The sequence below is a fragment of the Herpailurus yagouaroundi genome, unplaced genomic scaffold (assembly GCF_014898765.1).
Source record: "Herpailurus yagouaroundi ecotype Mexico unplaced genomic scaffold, PumYag 166, whole genome shotgun sequence".
Lineage (NCBI taxonomy): Eukaryota > Metazoa > Chordata > Mammalia > Carnivora > Felidae > Herpailurus > Herpailurus yagouaroundi.
Window position 1 is genome coordinate 14,297,447 of NW_024412407.1, and position 22,476 is coordinate 14,319,922.

A 22,476-nucleotide genomic window follows, 5' to 3' on the forward strand; every position below is an offset into this window, starting at 1 on the left:
TGTGTGTGTGTGTGTGTGTGTGTGTGTGTGTGTGTGTGTGTGTGTGTACACATACATACCACCTCTTTATCCATTCATCAATCAAGGGACACTTGAGCTGCTTCCATAATTTGGCGATTATAAATAATGCTATAGTAAACATAAAGGGTGTGTGTATCCCTTTGAGTTATTGTTTTTGTATTTTTTTGGTAAATACCAGCAGGGCAATTACTGGATCATAGGGTAGTAGGAAAATTCCCAATAAACAATCTAACTTTACACCTAAATGAACTGGAAATAACAAACAAAGCCCAAAGTTAGTAGAAGGAAAGAAATAAAGATCAGAGTAGAAATAAATAAAATAGAAACTTTAAAAACCAACAAACAAAAGATCAACAAAACTAAGCACTGATTCTTTGAAAAGATAAACAAAATCAATAAACCTTTATCATACTCCTCAAGAAAAAAAGGTTTAAATAAATAAAATCAGAAATCAAAGAGGAGAAATTGCAACTAATGCCACAGAAATGGAAAGAATCCTAATACTTTATAAACAATTATATACCAACAAATTAGACAACCTCAAAGAAATGGGTAAATGTGTAAAAATATACAGTCTTGCAAGATTGAATCATGAAAACATAGAAAACATGAACACACCAATTACTAGTGGTAAAATTGATTCAGTATTTTAAAGCCTCCCAACAAACTAAAGTCATGTCCAGTGGCTTCACAGGTGATTTCTACTGAACATTTAAAGAGTTAATACCTGGAGCACCTGGGTGGCTTAGTTGGTTAAACATCCGACTTCAGCTCAGGTCATGATCTCACAGTTTGTGAATTTGAGCCCCACGTAGGGTTCTGTGCTGACAGCCTGGAGGCTGCTTCAGATTCTGTGTCTCCTCCTCTCTCTGCCCCTCCCATGCTCATGCTCTGTCTCTCAATAAAAAATAAGTGTTAAAAAATTTTTTTTAATAGTGAATACCTGTCGTCCTCAAGTCATTCCAAAAAAATTGAAGAGGAAGGAACACTTCCAAACTCATTTTATGAAACTAGTATTATGGTGATACCAAAGCAGACACACTACAAAACAAAACAAACTACGGGCCAATATTACCCATAAACATAGATGTAAAAATCCTTAACAAAATATTAGCAAATCAGATTTTAAAATAACATTAAAAGGATCATATTCATCAAGTGAAGTGGAATCTATTTCAGGATAATAGAATATTGTATGTTAACCATACTTTATTTAAAAGAAAAGAAAAAAGAACAATTAGCATAGCCTTTCAATTCCATTGTTCTGAGAAATATTTCTAAAGCTTATTTTGATGAAGTCTCCCCATAATATTTCAAGGAAAAATTAACTACATAAAAAAATAAGTAAAATTTTCCTTCATTTTAACCTGTCAAATGAAGAAAGAATGTAATTTCCAAAATCCATCAGACTCACACCCAGAACTGAGTTTACACCTCCCATGCCTATCTCGGTTCATTAGTCTCCCCCTTTCCGCTATGGATGTGTTCCAAAACCCACAGAGGGTGGCTGAAACTGCAGATAGTACTGTATTCTATGTGTACTATGTCTATTTTCTTATATAGACAGCACAGTAAGAGATGAACAATTACTGATAATAAAACAGAACAGTTATAACAGTACATTGTAATAAAAGTTACATGAATGTGGTGTTTCTCTCAAAATACCTTATTGCACCATACTCCCCCTTCTGTAGAGGACTGTAGTGCTCTTGAAACACCACCGAAAACTGGGTACATGACAGAATCTAAATGTGTTTATACAAGTGTTTGGTCTTCATGGATACTGAATATAAAATCCCTCAGTAACAGATACCTTGCTTTTTTGAGTACTTAATGTGTATTTTATATGTTAAACAAAAGAATGTTATTTCTTCTATTTTTTAAGTTTTTTTTTAATTTTTCTTAATGTTTATTTTTAAGAGAGAGACGGAGAGTGGAGGGGTGGGGGCAGAGAGAGAAGGAGGCACAGAATCCAAAGGAGGCTCCAGGCTCTGAGCTGTCAGCACAGAGCCCGACATGGGGCTTGAACCCACAGACCACAAGATCACAACCTGAGCTGAAGTCAGGCGCTCAACCAACTGAGCACCCAGACGCCCCTTTTAAGTTTTTTTTAAACCAACTTTAGTGAGATGTAATTTACATACCATGCAATTCACTCATTTAAGTTGTACAATTCAATAGTTTTTGTATGTTACAAATTGTCTTTTTTTATGTTTCAAGTTTTTATTTAAATTCTAGTTAGTTAACATATAGTATAATATTTGTTTCAGGAGTAGAATTAATGACTCATCACTTACATGTAACACCCAGTGCTCTTCATGTCAAGTACCCCCCTTAATACCCATCACCCATTTAGCCCATCCCCCCACCCACTCCCCTCCAGCAATCCTTAGTTCTCTATAGTTAAGAGCTTTTTTTATAGTTTACCTCCTCCTTTTTTTTTCTTTCCCCTATGTTCATCTGTTTTATTAAGTTCCTCATTTGAGTGAAATCCTATGGTTATGTCTTTCTCTGACTGACTCATTTTACTTAACATAATACACTCTAGGTCCATGTTGTTGCAAATGGTAAGATTTCATTCTTTGTGATGGCTGAGTAATATTCCATTGTGTGTGTGTCTGTGTGTGCATGTATATACATATGTGTGTTAGTACATACATATATGTACATACATATACGTGTACACACAGACACACACACACACACACCACATCTTCTTTATCCATTCATCAGTTGGTAGACATTTGGGCTTTTTCCATAATTTGTCTGCTGTTGATAATGCAGTTATAAACATCAGGGTGCATGTGACCTTTTGAATCAGTAGTTTTATATTCTTTGGGTAAATACCGAGTTGTACAATTGCTGGGTCATAGGGTAGTTCTATTTTTAACTTTTTGAGGGACCTCCGTACTGTTTTCCAGAGCAGCTGCACCAGTTTGCATTCCCACCAACAGTGTAAGAGGGTGCCCCTTTCTCCTCATCCTCACCAACATCTGTTGTTTCTTCTGTTGTTAATTTTATCCATTCTGACAGGTGTGAGGTGATATCTCATTGTAGTTTTGATTTGTATTTCCCTGATGATGAGTGATGTTGAACATCTTTTCATGTGTCTGTTAGCCATCTGAATTTCTTTAGAAAAATGCCTATTTCTGTCTTGTGCCCATTTCTTCACTGGATTATTTGTTTTTTGGGTGATAAGTTTGATATGTTCTTTCTAGCTTTTGGATGCTAATCCTTTATCACATATGTCATTTGCAGATATCTCTTCCCATTCTGAAGGTTGCCTTTTAGTTTTGTTGACTGTTCTTTCACTGTGCAGAAGCTTTTATCTTAATGACCTCCCAGTAGTTCATTTTTACTTTTGTTTCCCTTGCCTGCAGAAACGTGTCTGGTAAGAAGTTGCTATAGCCAGTGTTAAAGAGGTTGCTGCCTGTGTTCTATTCCAGGATTTTTATGGTTTCCTGTCTCAATTTAGGTCTTTTATCCATTTTGTACTTATTTGTGTGTATGGTGTGAGAAAGGGTCCAGTTTCATTCTTCTGCACATTGCTATCCAGTCTTCCCAATGCTTTTGTTGAAGAGACTTTTTTCCATTGGATATTCTTTCTTGCATTGTCAAAGATTAGTTGATCATAGTGTTGTGGGTCCATTTCTGTGTTTCCCCTGTTATGTTGATCTACGTGTCTATTTTTTGTGTTAGTAGCATACTGTCTTGATGACTACAGCTTTGTAATATGGCTTGAAGTCCAGGATTGTGATGCCTCCAGCTTTGCTTTTCTTTTTAAAGATTACTTTGGTTATTCAGGGTCTTTTGCGGTTCCATACAAATTTTAAAATTGCTTGTTCTAGCTCTGTGAAAAATGCTGGTGGTATTTTGATAGGGATTGCATTAAATGTGTAGATTGTGGGGCACTTGGGTGGCTCAGTCAGTCAAGCGTCCGACTTCAGCTCAGGTCATGATCTCACATGGGCTCTGTGCTTACAGCTCGGAGCCTGGAGCCTGCTTCAGATTCTGTGTCTCCCTCTATCTCTGCCCCTAACCACTCGAATTCTGTCTCTCTCTCTCTCTCTCTCAAAAATAAACAAACATTTAAAATAAATAAATGTGTAGATTGTTTGAGTACAGGATATAAAATCAATGTACAGAAGTCTATTGCATTTCTATACGCCAATAATGAAATAGCAGAAAGAGAAACGAAGGAATGTTATATCTTCCAAAATGGATACCTTTACTTGCTTTTAAATTTTCATTTTTCTGGGGTGCCTGGGTGGCTCAGTCGGTTGAGCGGTTGACTTCGGCTCAGGTCATGATCTCGTGGTTTGTGAGTTCGAGCCCCGCATCAGGCTCTGTGCTGACAGCTCAGAGCCAGGAGCCTGCTTCAGATTCTGTGTCTCCCTCTCTCTGACCCTCCCCCGTTCATGATCTGTCTCTCTCTGACCCTCCCCCGTTCATGCTCTGTCTCTCTCTGTCTCAAAAATAAATAAACGTTAAAAAAAATTTTTTTAATAAATTTTCATTTTGTAATTCTAAAAAGTTTCAGAAGAGAGAATATGTATGACCATGGTTTCTATGGATGGAAAGGTATTTTTGAGGTGCTCAGAATTAAGAATTTTACTATTATATTTAAAAATAGTACAATGCTGGGCACCTGGGTGGCTCAGTCTGTTGAGCATCCAATTCCTGATTTGGGCTCAGGTCATGAGCCCAAGGTCATGGGATTTAGCCTACATCAGGCTCCGTGCTGAACATAGGGCTTGCTTGAGATTTCTCTCTCTCTCTCTCTCTCTCTCTCTCTCTCTCTCTCTCTCTCTCCCCCCCCTCACCCCTCCCTCTCTCCTTTCCTTCCCCCTTCCCTCCCTTTCTCCTGTTACCACCCCTTCCCTCCCTCCTTCTTTCTCTCCCTCTTTCCCTATCCCTGAATCATGTGCTCTCTGTCTAAAAAAATGTTTTAATAACAAATAGAAATAGTACAATGCTAATTAAAAGAAATTATCCCTCAGTTTAGTGCTCTTGTAGTTGTCACTATGATCCAAATTGCAAGGTTAACGAGGAGCCCTCTACCCACCATATGCCTTGAAATATCAGCAAGTTCTTAATAAGTAAAAGAGGTAGTGTTAGGAGCACAATGCAGAAATCAGCAGCTCCCATCAGGTAAGTGTGACTGGTGAAATGTATATTGCAGTAGGAGTGTGTATTACACAACTTTTTAGGGACCCATCAGTGCTTATACAAATATGATCACAAAGACATAAAATAAGGCTTATATAAAAAGAGTTTTCAAATGGTGGTGATAATAAATAAAATACAAAATAAAACTGGGGGGCACCGGGGTGGTTCAGTTGGTTGAGGGTCCAACTTCGGCTCAAGTCATGATCTCGCAGTTAGCGGTTCAAGCCCCACATCAGGCTCTGTGCTGAGAGGTTAGGGCCTGGAGCCTGCTTCAGATTCTGTGTCTTCCTTTCTCTCTGCCCCTCCCCCACTTGCTCTCTCTCAAAAAAATAAATAAATAAACATTAAAAAAACTGTGTTTTTACTCTTAATGTATTTACTGAAAAAGTTGTATATAAATGTCTTTGTATGGTTGTTCATATACTACACACATTTATCTAATACATATACATTTACAAACATGCATGTACATGTCATTTTATATTCGCAAAGCTACAGTTGAGATTTGTGTTTTTAACTATGTTGACCAAAGGTTCCTATAATAGAATAGGAAAATACTTAGCCCTATTGAAGGTGACAGTCTTGGCAAATAGAGCTCTCTTCTTTTTACCACCCCTTTAGAGAGTTTATTTTGCACTTTTCTGCGATAAGATGGGAGATCCAGTCCAAAAATTCATAAAATATTAGACAGTCACAAGAAAGTAGGGCCTGAAGTACCAGTAAATGTTAAAAAGGAAGGAAAGAAGGGAGGGATGAAACCCACTCTGACAAATAGGCTGAATTTGCCCTATTTAATAGTATATCAAGGAACCAGAGCCTGTGACTGCTTTTAATCTGCAGGCCTTACTGCTGTGAATCATTTTTTTACATCTAGCTCAGGAATCTATTATATTCTTAGGCTCAGTTTCTAAGGGAAGAGATAAGAAATCAGACTGTGTTCCAGACATTTGGAAATATGACTGTGTTCCAAAGTCCATTTGTGTATGGATTTGATCAGAAAGCCATGAATTCTAAGGAACAATTCATAGCTTGATGCAAGGCTCAATCCTGTGACCTTGTGGCTCAAGATATGGGGAATAAGGTATAACTTCTCTAATAGAACTACAGAGAGAACTACTAAATCTGCTGTCAATATAAGTGACACTCATTCTTCACTTTACTTATTCAGCAAGTATTTCTTGAACCCTTATGTATCAGGTAACATGGAAATCACTACGAATAAAAGATGTACCAGAAAAAAATCTCTACCTTGAGTAAGTCACAGTGCAGTAGAGGAAGGAAAACACATTATAAACCCTTAGACATATAATGAGATGGGAAGTAACGATAGTAGGCTTTTGTTATCCTCTGACAGCATAGTGATCTGATTTTGCTACAGTCAAGAAGATTTACAGGGGAGATGATACCGAATGTGAATCTTGATGCCTGTGTGTAGGAAAATGAAGGTGGAAAGTAACAGTCTAGACAGAGACAATAATATGGGAAAAGCATATTTGTCTGACCCTGCATTTCTTGTGGACTGGCCCATGGCACGTGGGGAGAAATAGCAAGAAAAGGTTGCCATGATCAGAAGGGGTAGAACGTGCCACAGTAAGGAGTTTGATCTTCATTGTACAGACAGTGGGAAGCTGTTGCAGCATTTAAATAGGGGAGAGATCTGATTAGGTGAGATTTCAGACAGTAGAGAAGATGGAGTGGAACTTGGCTGGGGGCAGGAGGACGTGTTAGAAGACTGTCAGAAGAGTTCAGATGAGAGGTGGTAAGGGTGGAGGGTGTAGGAACTGCACATACTTGTAGGACAGACTTGAGGGACTTGTGGCTATTTAAATGTGGGTGTTCTGGATCACACTCAGGTTTTTAATTATGAGACACAAAAGAACACTAGGTTTGACAGGAAACCCAGAGATTAAACTCTAGGTGTGTTCAGTTTGATGTACTTATGAAGCATGCAGAAAATTGGGCATTTGGAAGTATGGGTCTGGCTACAAACTGGAGAAACGGGTCACAGAGTCTTTGCATATCAGTGATAGTAAAGGTCGCATAGGGTGATGCTTCCCCGCAAAAGTGTGGAGTAATGAAGGACCATTGCCAAGAACAGAAACAAAGGAGAAACGACCAAGAGGAGAAGGAAAAGACTAAGGACCACCAGTCTGGGAAAAGGAGGAAACATAAAGGGAGTAGTGTCAAGGGATAAGGAAATGCCAGGAAAAAGGGAAACATTTTTAGTGAATTTTACCACAGAACAATAAATTAATACTAGAAAAGCACCCAGAATTAACAACAAGACGACCACTGGCAGTCTCTCTGAGAGCAGCTTTAGTGGAGTGGTGAGGCATGACTTGCCTCATGAAGTCAGTGCCAGTAGGTCCCCAGCTTTTTAAAATTCATTTACAACCATTTACTTAAGTCCTCCAGCACTTTTTTTTTTTTTTACATTCACACAAGTTCCCTACTTACACAGTCCAAATAAGACAGAGGGGTCGCCTGACATCCACACTGTGGCCAAGAAAGAAGGCAGGTGTCCTAGAGTTCTCTTTGTAGTGTTCGTGGGGAAACCCAGTCGTGCAGAGGGCTACAAGCAAGGCAGGTTGTTGTGCCCTCACCTCCCAGTTAGGGTAGTCTCTGGTCAATTTGGTTCCAAGTCACCTGCTGAAAGCAGCAGGGCAGTAAACAGAAGGGGATGGTAGGGAAAGTCTAGAGTAGTTGTCATGGGGCACATAGTGACATTAGTGCACAAAGTAGGGTGTTAAATTCATGCACGAGGAACAAGCGAATGAACACAGTTTCCCACAGAGAGTGGAAGTGGGCCTGTACCAGCAGATTACCGTAACAGCTGCAGTTGCCATCGCCAGATTGTCTGAAAGTTAGGCCACGCCAGCGAGAGGCATTTTAAGACCAAACACTGTTCTTAATGCTCCATCTCATTGGGCTTAATGACACATACTTAAAAACAAATGGACCATTCTCTAGAGGGCTGAGTTCACACTGGACTTCACAGAGTAGAAACTAAAAATGTTCTGAATTAACCCAAATCAATTTTTTAAAGATTTGCTGAGGAGAGAGGAAAGGGCACCTTTGGTTGAGACCCTGGCGCCATATGAAACATGTGAACACTTGATTAAATGAAAATAGGCCATCCCTTCTCTCCTTTAGACACTAAGCTTTTATCCTGCTCTTTTTTTTTTTACTTTAATTGGAAACATTTTAAAGTTTCAGAACCAGTTTTGTTCTAAATAAGTGAACACATTTTTCTCCCTTTCTAAAAACGTCAGAGATTGCAAGCGTAAATCTTTCTTCTCTTCAACTATCAAGTAATGAACTATTTGGTTCCAATTGTAATTATTATCTAGATTATATATTTTCCCATGTGTTGTTGGAATGTCTAATATGCTCTGCATTCAGTTCCCCTGGCAGTTTCTAGAAGAAGAACATCATTGGCCATCGTATAACATCCCCAGGTGAAAGTATCCACAGCCAAGAACAATAGCATGAATTCTAGGCACGTTTATTTACCACACATTATCTCCACATATCATAATGTCCTATTAAGAAATTTTGCAGGATGTGATTTAAAAGAGGACCCACTCGGCACCTGTTGGGATGAGCACTGGGTGTTGTATGGAAACCAGTTTGACAATAAATTTCATATTAAAAAAATAAAAATAAAAGAGGGCCCTCTCTTACTGTGGCTCTTTTCTTTAGGCTTCAAGGAAATTAGCCCTTCTAGCTGGTGTTTCTGAAAGTGAGTTATCAAAATTTACTAACCAATTTCATTTGGGTTGTGGCCTGAATGTTTGCAAATGTCAGCTTTAGCCTCTGGCAGTTTAAAAGCTGAGCTCAGCTTAAGGTATCCTCTAGCAAATTAGGTTTACCTTCTTTTTATTTCATTCTCATCATGACTCAGATATTCACTTCACTCCACCCACCCTCCCCAAATTATTCTCCAGAAATGGGCAGAACAGGCTAATGAACCTACAGTAATGCCTTGATTTATAGAGTTGTCATGCTGATTTATTCAATATACATGTATTGAGGAACCAGCCTACAATGGGGTGTAGCAGATAAGAGTTGATAAACATGGTCTTTTTTCCCTTGGGATACAGTCTTCACAGTCTATTTGTAAACCAGTCGGTAAAGAACATTGGAGTTCTATGATGGAGATGTGCACAGTGCACGGAAGTGGGCCATCTCTTCATCAACTGTACTACATATTGATTTGTAAAATAGTGTGTATCAGTAGGGAGGAATCCCCATTTTGTTTAATTCATTTGGCAATTCCTTTTATAAAGCACAGTCCTTTTGCAAATACCTTCTTAGTTCATTTCTCTTGTAAATCTAGAGCATCTTAAAGTAGGGCACACTTCTAATTCTTGTCCTTGAAATCAGCATGCAAGAGTAAATATTTGTTAGATGTCACAGCATTGTAATCTGTTTTAAACTGTTAAAGTTTGTGTGAATTAAGAGTTAGCGTATATGTATTTCATTTTCTTTCATGTAGAATCTTGCAGCTGAGTAGTTTCTTAGAGATCATATGCTCTTGAGATGGAAAACTTGAAGTCCAGAATTTAGGACTCACTCCAGTCCACAGTGTGAAAGAAGATAAGTGGGGCCTAATTTGCCAGTTTGCTTTTCACACAAAAATGTTTTCATCTGTGTTTAGAGTATTCTTAGGAGCATGGATCTAGCACCAATATATTTAAGTTGTCAGCTTTTATATGTATAAAACATGACGTAAATTCATCAGGTCATGTTCAAGAAAGCCTTACAGAATAAATTGTAAATTAAAAAATAGATGTTATTCTTTTTTCATGCCATTTGTTAGAGCCACAGTTATGATACATGCTCTCTAAAAGGTCAATTAGCAGATTCCTCAGGATATTTAAAGTTTCGTGTCACCTTCTAAATGTCATGTTGAAGATAGAAATATTGTTACATTTGGGAGAATTTTTTGCCATAAAATAGCCTATATGATGAAAAAAATGCAGGTCAAGAATGAGGGAGTGGTAGGGAATTTTATCTTGCTTCTGGAAGCCTGAGTGTCTCTAAGTCCAGATGACTGTCTGTCATGGCAAGGAAATGGAATACTGTTTAATATTTGGCCTCTTTTCCCTGACTGACCCACATGAACCAGTATGGAGGACAAGTATGGAGAGTAGAGAGGACAGCTTCTCGAGTTTTTCTCAACAAGGGAAGGGCTTCACATTAACTGTGGTGTATTCTAGAAGAGGTTGGAAAGTAGAAAGAGAAGAAAATAACCAATGGAACAGGGTGTTCATGCTGGTGAAGAGATCGAGATGAAAAGCCCTGGTGGAGGGATGACCTTTTGCAGAGCCTGGAAGAAAAGAGGTGAAGATAGACCTGGCTGTCGAGATCTTTGTTATGTCTGGATTTAAAGCTGAGAATGTTCCTTTCTCATCCCTTCAGTTTTCACTTCAAGCCAGGCAAGGCCATCTTCTAAGAGATGTGGGGGGTGTGGGAGGGATAGGTTTGGGGTCAGAGGAGAGTTGGTGTTTGGGGCATCAGTTGTGGAAGTGGGGAAAGGCACTGACTGACAGGTAAAAGTTCCCTGGTAGCAGTGAGGATCCAGCTGTGGTTGGCTGAATACTATGAATGTGTACTTTTATCGGTGGGCCTGGATGTGTTAATTCTCCATCAGTATGGAACAACCTAGATATAGAAGGAAAAGAACAAAGACGGCTGGAAAGTGTCAAACATTAAAGTGTATAGAGCGATGTATAGAAGGACCAAAATACAAAGATTTGGAGGGTCTGGTGAGAGTGGTAACAAGATTCACCATGAAAGTTTTGACAGATGAGGACAAAAAGCCATGGAGTGAGTGAAAGATCAGAAAGAAGGGAGTGTAGAAGGTCTCTGAGGTAGCAAAGCAGTTGTCTTAGAGTAAGGAAGTGAGATCTGTAAGGAAAGGAATGAGAAATATGCATGTGAGGTCAGAGTATGTGTTCCAGATCAGGGATCAGCAAACTTCCTATAAAGGGTCAGATAGTAAATATTTGTGGCTTTGTAGGCCACATGGATTCTTGGCTCTGCTGTTGAAGCTTGAGAGCCATCATAGACAGTAAGCAAACAAATGGGCATGGCTGTGTTCTAGTAAAACTTTATTTGCAAAAACAGGTGGTGGTAGTGGTCTCATTTGTCTCAAGGACTGTAGTTTGCTGACCTCTAGATTATGACAATTTCCAGTATGTGGGCAGAGTTAAGTAGAAGTGCATACTAGTAGAAAACAGGGGGCTAAGGTGCTTCAAGATTAGTTTATTGACTACAAACCATCCAGATCGAACAGACATTTAGAGAAAACTCCACTATCAACAGAATATACACTCCTTAAGTGCACAAGGAACGTTCTCCAGGATAGATCACATGCCAGGCCAGAAAACAAGCCTCAGTAAATTTTAAAAATAGGAAATCATACTGAGTATATTTTCCAATAGGATTGGAGTGAAATTGGAGGGGTGCATGAGTGGCTCAGTCGGTTGAGCATCCAACTTTGGCTCAGGTCATGATCTCACAGTTCGTGGGTTTGAGCCCCATGTCAGGTTCTGTGCTAACAGCCCAAAGCCTGGAGCCGGCCTCAGATTTTGTGTCTCCCTCTCTCTCTACCCCTTCCCTACTTACAGTCTGTCTCAAAAATAAACATTAAAACAATTTTAAAAGAAATTAGAAATCACTAACAAAGAAATTTGGGGAATTCACCAAGATGCGAAAATTAAATAATACTTCTTAATCTGGTGGGTCAAAGAAGTCACAAGGGACATTAGAAAATTCTTTGAAATGAATGAAAATGAAGACCAAACATACCAAATATGGGATGCAGTGTTCAGAATGAAATTCATAGCTATAACTTCCTACATTAAGAAAGAAGAAAGCTGTCGAATCAAAAAGCTAATCTTCCATCTTAAGACAGTAAACGTGTGAGAAAAAGGAACAATAATCAAAAGGGTCTGAAATGGGCTAAGGAGATGGAATAGAAATAAAGCCCAGATAGAGGAGAAAAACAATTTCTCTGTAATGGGAGCAGAGGGAAAGTAGGATGGTTTCTGTGTTTGCTGTAAGTGTATAAAGTTCCCATCTTTACCATTTTCATCTGTTTTCTTTGTGAAGCTGGATATGAAGTGACAAAAAGGCATAGAGCTTTGGAGATTTGAAGAATACTCCTTGTGTCGTATGGTTGGAAAAAGTCCTTGTATGGATGGAATTGACTAGAGGGAATTATTGAATGTCAGGCCATTGAGGATCCTTTTGAGGCTGCCAACAGTGTATTAGAGAGGAACTACTGATCTACCCTGTTGTGTGATGCCCTCAGCTGCACTTGAATATCCTGGGGAAGGCACAGAAAAGGCAAATGTTCGCACTCATATATGGCCAGGATTTTTGCTTGTCAGCGGAGATTTAAAGATATGGGCAGGGAAATTTAGGATGTTGCTTAGTCAGGCGAGATGGAAAGGTAAATGGGCAGGGAAATTAGGATGGTCAATAAGCTAGAGAAGGATGGACGTAAAAGTAAAAAGCTAATGAATAGGGAGCAAGTAGAGGGGTCAATTAAGTGGAGATCATATAGGCAAACCAGCTCCTCAAGGGTAGGGAATCTGTTTTGTTTACTAATGTGCCCCAGCCCTCAGAATATTCGCTGGCACATAAGTGGAAAATACTTGTACTGAATGAATCACCATGGCAGAGCGAGAATCATTTATCAGCAAGCTGGAAGAACAGTAGGTTGTGGTCAGGGTCAGAAGCTTGAATGGAGAGTCAGATGGAGGAGGTAAAGTGTCATGAATGAACATGTTGTATGTCTGACATGCACATGTAGTAGGTTTTTGGTAACTGTTAACCTTTATCATTACTTTATTTTGATAATGATACTTTATTTATCATTACTTTATCATTACTTTTATTTACTGTTAACCTTTATCATTACAGAAATAAAGTAGAGTCGTTTCTCTACAATTGGATGAGTTGACCTTTCCCAAATAACTATCACTTAAAGCCATTGGAACAATCAGGGTTGTTAGATTCTACTTTACCTGGGTGGAATCAACCAACCAAATACTAGTAGGAATTACCATCCTTTCATAATCAGCCTTCTAGCTATGAAGGCCAGAAGCCCAGAGTACTTCGAATGCTACCTGTTGTTCTGTTTAGTCTATCACAAGTGTGGACACTTTTATATTTATAGTGCTGTATCACCTTCCTAAAGTTATGTTGACCTTTCAGTGGGCTTTGAAAGGCCTTTTTTTTCCTTGCTTTTAGTACTGGCATAGCTTACTTTCATGAGTTTTTGCTTTATTGCATTTCACAGAATATTGTGTTTTTTACAAATTGAAGTTTTGTGGCAACCCCACATTAAGCAGGTCTGTCGGCACTATTTTTCCAGCAGCATTTGCTCCCTTTGTATTTGTCACATTTTGGTAATTCTCAAGATACTTCAGACTTTTTCATCAGTATCCTAGAACCAAATCTTCAGTACTTCCAAGCTATGCCTGAAGGAGTCTGAAATCTCATTTAAAATTAGGGATGGCTGTTTGCAAAGGAAAAGTTTACAGAAGGAGGCTGAAATGATAATCTTGTTTTTAAACAATGCTGTTGTTTTTCCATTTAGCTTAGTCAAAGAAGTATTTTGATTTTGAGAATTCACATCTTTTCTGAATAACTTGCCGTAGTTCTTACCCGGCACCCAGTAGTATAATTACTCGTACACAGTAAAAAAGTCTGTACTGACTGATCTTTAATTGTAAAATAAGCAGTCCTCTGAAATGCTCTTCTCTCTACTTCTTTGCCTGGTAAATTTCTTTTATGATCTACCTCAAATATCTCCTCTCACATTATCTCCAGTGCTTAACAGACAAATGAACAGGATTCAGTCCTTCGAGTCATTCACACTAATTTCTATTACACTGCCATTATTTATTTGTCTATATGTTCCTGCCCTTGCCTTTTATTTACCAAGGAGCGGGGACTTTGTTTTATTCATCTGAGTGTCTCCAGTGCCTGTGTGTGCCTGCCATGCAGGACATACTCCAGAATTGTCTGGCAAACGAGTTTGACAGCAAGAAAACACATTTACAAGTACTTTGCAGACTTGGGTTGGAAAACCTTGCCCTCTAAAGTATTTTGCCTCTTTAGGATTTTCTGCAATTAGGATACTGCTGTTAGGTGAGCAGTGATTAATTGATTATGGCTCAGTGATGCAACCAGTAGATGTAATTAACTTAGAGAAAAGTTAGCCTTTTATTCCTATACCAGCTTATTTTAAGTTAAGCATAACACACACTTGATACTCAGTGTAGGTTTGTTAAAAGTACAGACATCTACCAAGACATTAACAAGGGACCATTATTGGTGTGGTGTTTTTTAACTTTTTTCTTTATATTTTTTTCACTCTTTTTATTTTCTATTTCAGTATATATATTGGGAAATATATTTTCCATTTTTAAAGGATATGGTACGTAATAGAGACAAGAAATAAATGCTTTGGTACATTTTGGAACCAATCAGCTGGGTCAAATTGGGCCAGTCCATGATGCTTTGGCAACAAATCTCAGTGGCTTAGAAAAGCAAAAGTTTATTTCCTGAGGGACAGCTGGAGTTCTTTTATACCCAGTGTCTCAGATCCAAGTTTCCTCCACCTCTAAGTGGCTTCCAAAGTTGCTGCAGCCAGGGGAGGGACAGATGGAGGAGACTTGCCAGCTTTCACAAGCTTCAGCACACGTCACTTTGCCGTGGCTAAGACGAGTCACATGGCCCCAAGCTTCCTGCAAAGTACAGTAGAAAATGTAGAATACCAATAGTCTCTAACATGCTATTTGTCACATTTTGGTAATTCTCACAGTATTTCAAGCTTTTTCATTTTATTTTACAGTTACTGTAATGAATGTATGTTGGATCCAGACTGTGGTTTTTGCTACAAGATGAACAGATCAACTGTCATTGACTCTTCCTGTGTTCCAGTTAATAAAGCATCGACAAATGAGGCAGCATGGGGCAGGTATGTCATTTATTATATACCATAAGAACATGAAATAAGCTTTCAGAATGAAACCTTTTTATTACTATATTCCCTATGCTATACATTTCATCTTTGTGACTTATTTATTTTATAACTGGAAGTTTATACCTTTTAATCCCTTTCACATTTCACTCATCCCCTCCAACCAAACTCCCCTCAGGCAACCACCAGTTTGTTCTCTGTATTTAAGAGTCTGTATTTTTGTTAGTTTTTTTCATTTGTTTGGTTTTTAGATTCTACATATAAATGAAATCAAATGGTATTTGTGTTTCTTCATCTGACTTACTTCACCTAGTCTGATTCCCACGAGGGCCATTCTTGTTGTCACAGATGCAAGATCTCATTTTTTTTTAATATTTGAGTAATATTCCATTGTGTATATATGCCACATCTTTATCCATTAATCTTTTGTTGGACACTTGGGTTGCTTTCATATCTAAACTATTGTAAATAACGCTGCAGTAAACATAGGGGCGCATATATCTTTTGAAATTAGTGTTTTTATTTTCTCTGGGTAAATACCTCATAGAGGAATAACTGGATCACATGGTAGTTCTATTTTTAATTTTTTGAGGAAACTCCATGTTTTTCATAGTGGGCCGCGCCAATTCACATTCCCACCAACGGTGCACGAAGGTTCCCTTTTCTCCACATCTTTGTGAACACTTGTTAGAGCTTGTCTTTTTGATTCTATCCAATCTGACAGGTGTGAGGTGCTATCTCATTGTGTTTTGATTTGCATTTCCCTGATGATTATTGATGTTGAGCATCTTTTCATGTGTCTCTTGGCCATTTGTATGTCTTCTCTGGAAAAATGTCTGTTTTGATATTGTGCCCATTTTTTTTTTTACATCAGATTGGTTTTTGAGTATTGAGTTTTATAAATTCTTTATATGTCTTGGATGTTAACCCCTTTATCAGATATATATCACTTGTAGATATCTGCTCCCATTCACTAGGTTGGCTTTTTGTTTTGTGGGTAGTTTCCTTTGCTATGCAAAAGCTTTTATCTCAGGGATGCAAGTGTGGTTTAATACTCAGAAACCATTCATTGTGATATATCACATTAAAAAGAGGAAGGACAAAAACCATATGGTTATTTCAGTAGATGCGGAAAAAGCATGTGACAAAATACGTTTGTTCATGATAAAAAAAAAACTTTACACAAAGTGGGTTTAGAAGGAGCATACCTCAAACTAATAAAGTCCATATATGAAAAACACAGAGCTAACGTCATACTCAGTGGTGGAAAACTGAAAGCTTCTCCTCTAAATTCAGGAACAAGACAAAAATGTCCACTCTCACCACTTTTACTCAACACAGTACTAGAAATCCAAATTAAAGTAATCAGACGAGAAAAAGAAAAGGCATCCAACTTGGTAAGGAAGAAAACTGCCACTATTTGCAGATGACGTGATACTATAAAGATTCCACCAAGTAACTATTAAAACTGAAAAATGAATTCAGTAAAGTTGTAGGATGTAAAATTGATATGCATTTTTATACCCTAATAACAAAGCAGCAGAAAAAGAAGAAAACAATTCTATATTCAGTTGCCCCCTAAGAACAAAAGCCTCAAAATAAATTTTACCAAGCAGATGAAAGACCCGTACTCCAAAAACTGAGAGACAATGATGAAAGAAATCAAAGATGACATAGACAAAATAGAAAGTTATACCATGCTCATGGATTGAAAGAATTAATATCATTAAAATGTCTATACTACCCAAAGCAATCTGTAGATTCATTGCAATCCCTATCAAAATACCAATTGCATTTTTCACAGAACCAGAACAAATAATCCTAAAATTTGTATGGAATAAAAAAAGACTTCAAATAGTCAAAGAAATCTTTAGAAAAAAGAACATAGCTGGAGGTATCACAATCCCAGATTTCGACAAAGCTGGTCCTGGCACAAAAATACACAGATCATTGGAACAGAACAGAAAGTCCAGAAATCCACGTTTTCTGGTCAATTAATCTATGACAAAGGAGGCAGGAATATACAGTGGGGAAAGAGTCTCTTCAACAAATAGTGTTGGGAAAGCTTGAAAGCTGTATGCAAAAGAATGAAACTGGATCGCTTTCATACACCATACATAAAAATAAACTTATAATGGATTAGACACCTCCTAAATGTGAGACCTAAAATCATAAAATTCCTAGAAGAAAACATAGGCAGTAATCTGATATGAGCCTTAGCACTATTTATGGCTATGTCTCCTCAGGCAAGGGATACAAGCAAAAATAAACTATTGGGAGTACACTAAAATAGTAAGATTTTACCCAGCAAAGGAATAGGTCTTATTTTGTTGTTGTTGTTTATTTCTTTATTTTTATTTATTTTATTTATTTATTTTTTTTGAGAAGAGAGAGAGCATGAGCAAGGGAGGGGCAGAGAGAAAGGGAGAGAGAGAATTCCAAGCAAGCTCTGTGCTGTCAGCACAGAAACATATGCAGGGCTGGATCTCACGAACTGTGACATCATGACCTAAACCAAAATCAAGAGTTGGACGCTCAACCAACTGAACCTTCTAGGCACCCAGGAACAATTCTTAATTTTATTTATTTTTATTTTTTAACAGACTTTTTCTTTTAGTTTTATTTTATTTGTTTTGAGAGAGAGAGAGTGAGTGACTGAGGGGAAGAGAGAGAAGGAGACAGGGGGTGGGGGACAGGGGAGGGGAGGGGAATCCCAAGCAGGCTCTGCACTGATAACACAGAGCCCAATGTGGGGCTTGAACTCACAAACCGCTGAGATCAAGACCAGAGCCAGAGTCAGACGCTTAACCAACTGAGGCAAGTCTTATTTTTTAAACTTACAGAATGAGTATGTTTATAATCAGTGACTTCAATGACTGCAGTTCTTTTAAACTAGTCTTTTAAACAATCTTTTAAACTGATTTTCATAACAGTATTACTTTCCAGTGTATACTGGTGACAGAAGGGCATGAAACACTGCAGTTGTATGTTACACAAACTTAGAGTAGAAAGCACTCAAGCCTAGACTCCAGGAAATCCAGATTCCAGACCCAACTCTGTCCTAAGCTGTAGGAGTTTGTCTCTTGAGACAAATGTTCCTACATGTTCCAAGGCGATTTCTCCCACTGCACATTGTTTAACTGCACCGTAATTTTCAAACTCTGAAACTTAAGTAAAAGAGAATTTTGAAGTCAACATGAATATCACTTTAAATTCTTTCATGGAACTGTTGTTGTCTTTGAGTACTTTCCTGGAGTTTAGTGAAATTAAGCAATGTAATGATAAAAGTTGGCAGTCATTGGCATTTAATCAGTCTAGAAAGCTATAAACCTTTCTCTTTTTGACAGGTTACATTGTGGTAGGCACATAAATGAAATATTTGTATAGAACAAATATTCCCCACATTTATGAACTAATACATATATCTATGTATGCAGAAAATATGTAAATATTCTTTGATATGGCTTTAACTTCTTATAGTTCTAAATACCCATAAAAAGAATAATATGCTCTTTTCCTGTCTGCCTCATAGAACTGAAGAAGGCAATGAAATCTGTAAAGTACTTGTAGCTCCTCAAAGCTGTAAAGTATAATGTATCATTATTAATCGTAATGCTGTTGTCATTAATCATTTTATTAGGGAATTACTTCAAAGAAGAAGTAAATTATACAGTATTTGACTCAAAATCCCGACCACATTTTAAATATACTAATTACAAAGAAATATGTAAAAGAAATGCAATTATTACTTAAAATCAGAGCTTGAAAAGAGCTTCTTTTAAAAATACCCAGTGTATAATTTTCATCAGCCAAGCTTCATTAGTGAGTTAATTGATTAAATATTTCTGGATGTAATACTTCACAGTTTTAACCCTTATGATTCTTTTTTCAATAGACAAAAACTGAAAGTTTGCTTGTCTAAAATTATGAATATGTCATGAAATTTATCTATGTCATTTCCTGTACTTTGCAGAATTAACTTTAAAACATATTAGAAATGAATACTAATGATAAAGGAGCACTAAAATTAGGCATTTCTCCTGTCCTCAGTAGAAGGTCTTGAGATCAGAGGCCTCAAAAGAGTAGTTTTGTTCTCACTGTTTGCACATAACAGATTGTACGGGTTCTTAATAGAAATGTATATTATTTCTTTTATGTTAACTTATTCTTACGTGTTATTTATATATTTAGACCATTATTCCTTGATTGCACTCACTACTAGAGAAAAGTGAGGCACAGATTATACGTAGGGAAAAATACAAATAGTTAAACAGTGTGTACAGAGAACTTTTAGGTTTGTAGAATATTCTTAGAATGATCTCAAACTCTACCACTCCCCTTCAAAAAAAAAGAACAGGCTTTCTCACTCTTCTCTGTGTTGAGTGACAGGCCTCTTCTAGCTTAGCCACTGTGATTGGCTGCTTCAGTCTGTGCTAGGAAAAAGGCAGTTACCTTGAAAAATTCCTACAACAGATTTTCCATTTATAGGTAAATGACATTCATTATAGTTTTGTTGGTTGATATCTTTTATACAGTGCCTTGGGGTAGAATTCTCAGGGCAAAGTCTACCATTGTCTTGTATTTGCATCTGAGATATACTGTTTATAGATATTTTGGGGTCAAGAATTGGGGAAATTCAGAGCCATATATCCCGATCTCTAACTGTAGCTATTTCCTGAACAGACACCAGCTGGAATAGTAATACCACTCATGATGGAGATAGTATGATGATTTTGGTGAACTCAGAATTGTCTCAAAATAACGAAAACCACTTGCCTGTATAATCAACTATAATAAGCTGTAGGGGTGCCTGGGTAGCTCAGTCGGTTAAGTGTCCGACTCTCGGATTCAGCTCAGGTCATGATCTCATGGTTCATGAGTTCGAGTCCCGCATCAGGCTCTGCACTGATGGCACTGAGCCTGCTTGAGATTGTCTCTCTCCTAATTTCTCTGCCCCTCCCTGGCTTGTGCTTTCTTTCTCTCTCTCTCTCTCTCTCTCTCTCTCTCTCTCTCTTTCTCTCTCAAAATAAATAACTTAAAAAAATAAGTTGGAAATAAAACTTTCAGTCAGCTGGCATGCTTTTCTAATATCTATGTTGTTAAATTTCAATAGAAAGTTTTTATTTAATCAGTTGTCTAAAGAAGATACATAATTGGCCAATAGGCACATAAAAAACTGCTCAACATCACTAATCATTAAGAAAATGCAAATCAAAACTATAATAGATACCATTTTATACCCATTAGGGTGGCCACTATCAACAACATTGTTGTGGAGGATGTGGAGAAATTGGAAACTGGTACACTGTTGATGGAAATGTAAATTGGTGCAGCCACTATGGAAAACAGTGCAGTGGTTTCACGAAATTTTAAAAAAGAGAATTCTATATCATCTGACAATTCCATTTATGAATATACATCAAAATGAATTGAAGGAAAGGTCCTAAATAAATATTTGAATGCCTATGTTCACGGCAGAATTATTCATAAAAGCCAAAGATGGAACCAATGCAAGTGACAGGTGACAGATGCATGGAAAAAGAAAATGTGGCCTATGCATTCAATGATGTATCATTCACTTAAGGAAATTATGGCACATAGTACAACATGGATGAATCTTGAAGTGATAAGATAAGTGAAATGAGCCAGTCACAAAAATACATATGGCTCCACTAATATGTGGTACCCAGAGTAGTCAACAGAAAGAAGAATGGTCATTGGCACAGGCAGGGGGAAGTGGTGAATAGTGTGTTGTCGTTTAATGGGTGTGGGCTTTCAGTTTTGCAAAATGAAAGGGGTTTTGGAGATTGCTTCATACATCAAGATGAATATGCTTAACACTACTAAACCGTACCATTTAAAATGGATACAATTTGGAGCACCTGCATGGCTTAGTTGGTTAAGTGTCCGACTTCGGCTCAGGTCATGATCTCACAGTTCGTGAGCTCGAGCCCCTTATCAGGCTCTGTGCTGACAGCTCGGAGCCTGGAGCCTGCTTCTCTGTCCCTCCCCGCTCGTACTCTGTCTCTCCCTCAAAATAAATAAACGCTAAAAAAATTTTAATAAATGAATAAATAAAATGGTTAAAATTTTAAATGGCAAATTAAGATGCTAAGTTTTTGGGGCATCTGGGTGGCCCAGTCGGTTAAGCATCCGACTTCCACTTGGGTCATGATCTCGCGGTTACTGAGTTCGAACCCCTTATCAGGCTCTATGCTGACAGCTTGGAGCCTGGAGCCTGCTTCAGATTCTGTGTCCCCCGTCTCTCTATCCCTCCCCCGCTCATGCTCTGTCTCTTTCTCTCCCCAAAATAAATAAACATTAAAAAAAAATTTTAATGCTAAGGTTTTTGTTAATGTGTATTTTACCACAATTGAAAATAAAAAAGTAAAACCCATAAAAAATTATTTAGCATACTTCTAGAAAATACACTGAATTGATGGAAAACATTCTCACCCTATCATCCCTTACACTGCCATATGCATCCCCTACACATGCAAATACAAGTTTCATGCACAGGTGAATTTGAGGGAGATCCCCAAGTGCCACAAATAAGAGCAAGAGCAGCAAGCCACAGGGAAATCTGGGAGCCCAGGGAATATCAGAAGGGAAGCAAACCTTGAGAGTGAGAAGCCAGCATTTTAGCTGCTGAGAGAGATGGAGCCCCAGGCTTTGTCTGCGGAGCTTTGTCTGTGCCGTACAGGCTCTGAAATGGGGACAAGAAAATGTGTCGGGCTGGGCTGGGTAAGCTGTAAACTTCTCTGCTGCAGGATCTTGATTAGAAATAGTGTCACACAGGAGAAAGGAAAGCCAGGAGCCATTACTTTGAGGAAATACAGGTTCTCATGTCACAGTGCCTATCCGTAGAGCCACCTCAGAAATAAACATGCAGTGGTCAGAACCCAGGACTTCCATGGAAGGCAACTCAGTAAATGTGAGAGGACCATCAGAAGTTACAAACTATATCAATTAATGAGGGAAAGAAGCCAAGTATGACAGAACGGAGAATCAATACCTAAAGAAGCTTGCATTACAAAAGAGATACGAAATTTTAAAATCTGTTTGAAGAAATAAAGGAAATAGTGTAATTTTGTCAATTATACTGACAGTTGCACACTTGATGTGTGCAGTGTATGTATATGTGCATGTATATGTGTATACACATATATAACAAATGTCATACTTATGCAAATTTTGCTAAAAATAAAAATAAACCTTGGAAAGCTAAAATTCTAGATAAATAACATAGAATGGGGTATGGGAACTTTTAGAAAAAAAATCCA

General features: G+C 37.9%; 1 protein-coding gene across 1 annotated transcript in view; it reads left to right on the plus strand.

Moving 5' to 3' along the window:
- Positions 1-22,476, plus strand: part of SLC2A13 (solute carrier family 2 member 13) — a 392,282-nt gene that overhangs the window by 294,929 nt on the left and 74,877 nt on the right. The window contains exon 8 of the mRNA XM_040489036.1: positions 15,065-15,190. Coding sequence (XP_040344970.1) covers positions 15,065-15,190 — 126 coding nt within the window. The remainder of the gene's footprint in view (positions 1-15,064; positions 15,191-22,476) is intronic.